Source organism: Aquila chrysaetos, chromosome 19 (assembly GCF_900496995.4).
Source record: "Aquila chrysaetos chrysaetos chromosome 19, bAquChr1.4, whole genome shotgun sequence".
In the NCBI taxonomy this organism is placed as follows: domain Eukaryota; kingdom Metazoa; phylum Chordata; class Aves; order Accipitriformes; family Accipitridae; genus Aquila; species Aquila chrysaetos.
The window spans coordinates 5,286,488-5,292,487 of NC_044022.1; the positions used below are offsets into that span (position 1 = coordinate 5,286,488).

A 6,000-nucleotide genomic window follows, 5' to 3' on the forward strand; every position below is an offset into this window, starting at 1 on the left:
ATCTCTGAGGCTGGACAGCAGCAGGTTATGTGGACAAAAGCATAAGCGTGAGGCAAGGATAAAGCAGGATTTCCCAGCAGGCTCTCAGCCATATGTAGGGGAAGATGAGTCTGATTCAGAGATGATTTTTTTCACATTTAATAAGCTCAAGCAGAGTTTGCTCCCAAGAATATCTGATCACTTTTGGAATCCCTGTCAGATGTTAGTATCCAAAACATCTATGACACAGAATAGCTTAACCACACATGGTGCGAGAAACTTCTCCTGGTTAGCTCTGAGGAGGTCACCTGCTCATTCCACTTCATACCCTCATATTGAAATACTTCTGCACTGGAGTATTTCTTGTATTTTCACTGTTCATCTTCTCATCACTCCATGTTCCTATCACCTATGTTGTGAAAATAAGTTCAGTATTTGGGGAGCCTTTGTGATTACCACAGAAAAACCTATAAGTAAATTAATAATCCTGTACTCAAAGCAGGATTAGAGTAACACGCATGTTAGAATGAGGCACTGACCCACTTTTAACAATAAATAGGACTACACAGTTAATTAGTCAATGAGCATTATCTGCTCTGTGCACTGAATGAGGCTGGGGTCCAGTGAGGAAGGAGGAAGGGAGGGTGGCATCCCCAGCCATGTCACTGAAGTCTACCAAATACTTCTGAATCAGGTAAGACAGCCAATGAGGCTGTACAGGCAGGTGATTTTTGGCAATTCCCAATTTCATGTTCTTAACCTCAGAACTTTATTATTTAACACAACTTTGTGTATTACTTCCTACATCCATAGAAATAAAACTTTCATTCCTTCCATTTGGAAATCATACTGTTAAGACCATGGGTCATGAGCAAGGTAAGGATTTTAGATATAAACTTGTCAGTACCTATACAGATCAACTCCAGATTTTGAACAACTATTCTCCTTATTCGTTTCACAAATGCATCCCGAAGAAAAGCAGCTTAGAAGAGAAACTGGGGCCGCTCCCTGGCTCTTCAACTTTAATTTCTCTCTCCTTCCTTTCCTTACTCTTTTTTCCTAGTTAGTCTCCTTAAGATCATCTTCTATCAGTCCAAGCTTTTGCCTCCTGTAACTTCAAGTGAGGTGGCTTTCCCAGCAGGCAATCGCTGGTAATACCGGAGTGGGTTTGTCCATTCTTGGTGCCCTCACTCCTCACAATGGGTGCAACTGCAGAGAGCTCTATGTAGCTTTAAACCTCGGACACATTCAGCAGAAGCAACTTTTCCAAATCATTTAACTGTTCAGCAGCATCAACCTCTGAGCATGCACAAATTCTGAGGGTTTCTTCTTAGATTTAGGGCTTGGGCAAATTTTGGAACTCTTTCTTACAAGAGCAGCCTTCATATAGGAGCTTTTACCGCCAAGCCAAATTATGCACCCTCTCCCCAAGCCTGAATCCCCTAGTTCAATAGATTTTAGTGATTTCCTTTTGCATAGGAGAAAAAGTGTATTTAGTGCCTGGCTCTGTCCAAAAGAAAAAAGAAAAAAGATTGACTTATTGTTGCTGAATCTCTCCAAGACATTTCTACCCGTTAAAAAAAAAAAAAAAAAAAAGGCAAGAAAGACCTCAGCTTGACAACTGAAGTTTGAAAAACTGATCAAAATCTGCAAATAGTGTCCTTTAATAGAAAGCATTAAGCAATTTTATATTATAGGCTCCTCCTGGAATGGTAGGCATGAAAGTGCTGTGTTAAGGTAAGACACTGACAAGCTACCAACTACAGAGATAAAACTGCTCAGTGGCACACCTGGCAAAATAGCAGTTGCAGGTTCCTGAAGCGCATATCGAGCACTAAAAAGCTATATACAGGATGTTCAGCATGGCTGCATCTCAACTTCAGAAAAGATATGGTCGTGACCATTTAGTAGTCAAGTCATTTAATGTAAACAAATGCCAGATTTATGACAGAAATCAATAATGCAACCAAGCTTAATATACTGATTTAAAGGGGCAAGACTTTTCTGAAGGAGCATCTTTTCCTAGCTGCCAAGTGCTGCTTCACCTACAGACGGAATGGTTATTAAAAATCAGTTTGCTGCAAACACCACCTAACTATGGGACCGCACATTAGGAAGACGCGTAACCAACCAGCAACGGCAATGTCGCTCTGCAGGGCATACAGGCAATCTGAACTCTCACCATTTGAGAAGGGGCTGCGTATGAAGGCTGAAGAAGCCTTGGGGGAAAGAAAAAGGGTTCAGAAGCAATTTCTGCTTGCGGTAGCAGATAATGTAGATATATATAGTTAGTTATAAAATTAGGGTGGGTTTGTGTTTTTTTTTTTAATGTAATCTTTCAGCTGGAAAACTTTAAACTTCCAAGAGCTGAAACTCAGCATAGGTTCTCCGGCAGAGCCCATCCAAGGGTACTACTACTCCGGAGAGCGCTGCCTCCCTCCTCCCGGCCCCACCGCGGCCGGGGGGGTCCGGTGAGCCCGCACCGAGCCTAGCGCTGGAGTCACCCACGGGTGCCCCCCCCACAACGCCAGCTTTGGCGGACGGGGAGGGGGGGGTGCCCTCCCCACACACACCTGCCCAGCTCCTCCATCCCATCGGTACCGGCCGGGGTCCCTCTACGTGCCCCGGGGCGCCGGGCACAGCCCCGTCCCGCCCGCCCGGGACCACCACGGCCCCCAACAGCGGGCCGAAACCGGGGAAGGGGAGGCCGGCAGGGCCGGGCCCGGGGGACCCCCGCCGCCACCACCACCACGGCTCTCGTTATTTGTTTCCGGTAGCACCACAGCGTGTCGGGGAGCAGGAACAACGCGCCGCCCGCCACCCCACCCCACCCCACCCCGCGGGCCGCCCCGCCGCACTCACTCGCCAGCCGCGGGCCATCCAGCCCCCCGCCGCCGCCACCGCCGCCGCCGCCTCCGCCGCCGCCTCCCGCCCCCAGCTCGGCTTTCTTAGGCCCCACCACCGCCGCCGCCGCCGCCGGGCCCGGGTTGGCCCCGTGAGGCGGGTAGCCAGGCCCGGCGGCGGCGGCGGCGGCGGCCGGGGGGATGCCGAGCGGGAGCCCGCCGAGGGGAGCGGCGGGCCCCGGGCCGGCGGGGGGTGCGGCGCCGGGCTCCTCATGCAGGAACTGGCACTCCTCGCCGTAGAAGCAGGTCTTGTCCTTGGCGTAGTAACGGCAGAACTTCAGCTTCACGGCGCCGCCGCCGCCGCCGGCTCCCGCCCCGCCGGCCGCCGGCCCCGCCACGCCAACCGGCGGCGGCGGCGGCGGCCCTACCACCGGCGACGGCGACGAGCAGGGCAGGCCGCTGCTGTTCATGGCAACCGCCCCGCCGCCGCCGCCGGGGTCGGCACCATGGGGAAGGAGGGCGGGAAGGGGCGCGGGAACCGCCGTCACCCCGGGGCTCCGGCTCCGGAAGAAGGAGGAGGAGGAGGAGGAGGAAGGAGACGGGGGGGGCGACTACCGCGCCTCTTAAAGGGGCCGCGCGGCCCGCGGCGGGGGCGGCGGCGCCTCCTCAGTGGTCCCGGCGCTCGGGGTTGTTTATGCCATTTTCCTCTTCCTGAGCTGCCGCACGGCCGCGCCTGCGCCGGCGCGGGGCACGCTGGGTAGCGCCGCCGGCCGCCGGGGGAAGCCCGCCCGCCCGTTCGCCACGACCGGGGCCGGTGGTTGCGGCGGGGGCCTCAGGCGCGGCGTACCGGCGGGGTGAGGGAAGCCGGGGGCCGGTCGGGTTTGGAGCGGGCGGGGGTTAACCGTCGCTTCGACGAACGGAGCGTTACCGCCCGCTCCCGAGGGGCAAACGGCGGGGGCGGGTGACCGACCGACCCCCCCCGGCTTCCCGCTGGGGCCGGGACAGGGCAGGGCCCGAGGCCGGGGCCGCTGGGCGCCGGTGCTGTCTGTCAGGCTGGGTCTCTTGCCTTTTCCCCCTCAGGGAGGGTGGAGGTCGAAGGACCGGCGGTCCTACCGGCGTCTCAACCGATTCCCCCCCCAAAAAAAAAGTCACGTACCTCTTTCCTTCTGAAAAAAACCCACACGGCAGCCCCTTCGCTTTTCCCTGCCCGCTGTGGGGGAACGGAGCCTGAGGGATTCTGCCTCTCCGCGAGTGGAATCGGCATCCTTGCCGGTTTTAAGGGGATGCTTGAAGTGTTTTCCCCCTGAGCGTGGAGAACTCTGTTACGTGAATTTTCAGTGGCTCGCTGGCAAAGCTGCTCGAGATTTTTGTTTTATTTTTTTTTCTGTTTTTCCTCAATCAAATTGTTGGCATAGCTTGTGCAGTCACTGAAATAACATATATGTAGTGGAAAAAATGTCATATGTTGAAGTGCACTTGACATTATTTTGGTAAAGAAAACATTTACTGTAGAATTCAGATTACTTTTTGTCTATCGTAGTCTTCTCTCATTAAAAATGAAAAGAAAATCGGGGCCTGTCTCCAAGATGCTTTGACAGTTTGTGCCAAAAGAAATTGGGGGGAAAAAAAAGAGTGAGCTTTTAAATGTCACATCGGAACAAGTCAAAGTCTTTCTTCCTCAGATGAAGTCTTTAAAGACTTGAAGAAGGAAGTGTGCCTTAAGCTGAAATCTCAAGATCACCGTTTTTGCAGTCAGAAGCGTGGCTTCAAGCTTGTGAACCAGCTGAGGAAAAAGGTTGCTCTGCAAAAAAAGGTTGGACAGAAAACTAGAGAAGGGCAAGGCTACAAGAGTCAGGGCTCCAGTTCTAGTCTGGTGTCCCGAGAAGACAAGGTGAGGGTATCATCTCTCTGTCATTCCCCAACAATTGTCAGCCTTTTGCTTCCTTTCAACTCTATGGCAAAGAACTCACAGCAGCTTCTGTGTTCCTGCAAGTTTAGAAAAGTAGGCAAAAGGCTGGAAAGATCCTGTTGGATTCTCCATTAAAATCTCGGGGTAGGAGCTCAGACAAACTGCAGCAGATTCCACAGGGAAGAGAATCCTCGTAAACGCCCCAACCATGGGAAACGTTTCAGTCCCAACTTGTGCCTTCTCAGACCACCAAAATCGGTTTGCTTTAGTACGTGGAACAGAGGTGGTCCCAGCTGCTTTAGCTGAGGTGCCCACAGCACTACTTAGTTCTGTATTACTCAGCCCCCTGGCATTAGTATTACACCTCTGAGGAGTGAAACCAAGGGCTTCTTTCTACTGTGAGCTGTTGCAGCTACACACAGGTGCCCACGGGTGACGCTTCCCTCAGCTGCTGCAGTGGGGAAAGGGAGAGCGTGGGAGTGCATTGTTTTGTCTCCCTTTATCCTGCTCATCCGTGCCTTGGGAGGATGCCGGCACAGGGCAGAGGTCTCGGGCAGGTGGGGCCTTTGGGGTGCATGGGTTCACAGAGGGGAATGGGAGGTAGAAGATGTTGTGTTTGAAGTAGTTCCAGGTGTGGGGGAAGAGAGGAACCCAATATCGCCTTCTGATGAAGTCCGGTTACCAGCAGTCTATTTATCATCCCTTATTCCAGGTATGATGTCCCCTGGAAAAACGTCCCTTCCCTCCAGCAAGGTCAGAGTGAGTGAACAAGTTATACGTGCATGTGAGTAGGTTGGAAGGAGCCACAGAAAGATGCTAATAAAGGGAGAAGAAAAATTTCAGCTTTCACCCAGAGCTTTCCCAAGCTCTGTGGATCTTTTATCCGGAGCTTTAGTACTGTGGATTTAATGGTATCAAGTTATCTTACAAGAGATTTCATGATACACATAGGGTAATACCATTTCTGGGTAAACTGGTTGAACATGAAATGAATTCTTCCAAGCAAAGACTTCAATTGTGTAACCACTCCCATCACTGAAGTGTATTCTAACCTGTGTTTTCAACCTTCTGAATCTGCTTTTCCCACAGCTCTTTTGCTGATCTATGCATATGTCTAATATTACATATACACAGTGAGGTTAGGAACAAGGACACAAATGGGCTTGTGTATACACGACCCACATTTTTTCTGTCTGCACGCTGTAGCTCGGGTTGAAAACATTCCCACTGGATGCGGGAAGAGCTGAGATAGCAGACTGGGCAGTAGCA

General features: G+C 52.1%; 1 protein-coding gene across 10 annotated transcripts in view; it reads right to left on the reverse strand.

Moving 5' to 3' along the window:
- Positions 1-3,561, reverse strand: part of PAN3 (poly(A) specific ribonuclease subunit PAN3) — an 82,828-nt gene extending 79,267 nt beyond the window's left edge. For 3 of the 10 annotated variants that reach the window (XM_041118410.1, XM_041118407.1, XM_041118408.1), the window contains exon 1: positions 2,842-3,561. In XM_041118410.1, the coding sequence (XP_040974344.1) occupies positions 2,842-3,292 (451 nt within the window). In that variant the 5' untranslated portion in view covers positions 3,293-3,561. Of the gene's footprint in view, positions 1-2,110; positions 2,199-2,841 lie in introns of all 10 variants that reach the window. The other 7 variants (XM_030042539.2, XM_030042540.2, XM_030042536.2 and 4 more) reach the window with 4 other exon arrangements.
- Between the last annotated feature and the right edge of the window lie 2,439 nt (positions 3,562-6,000).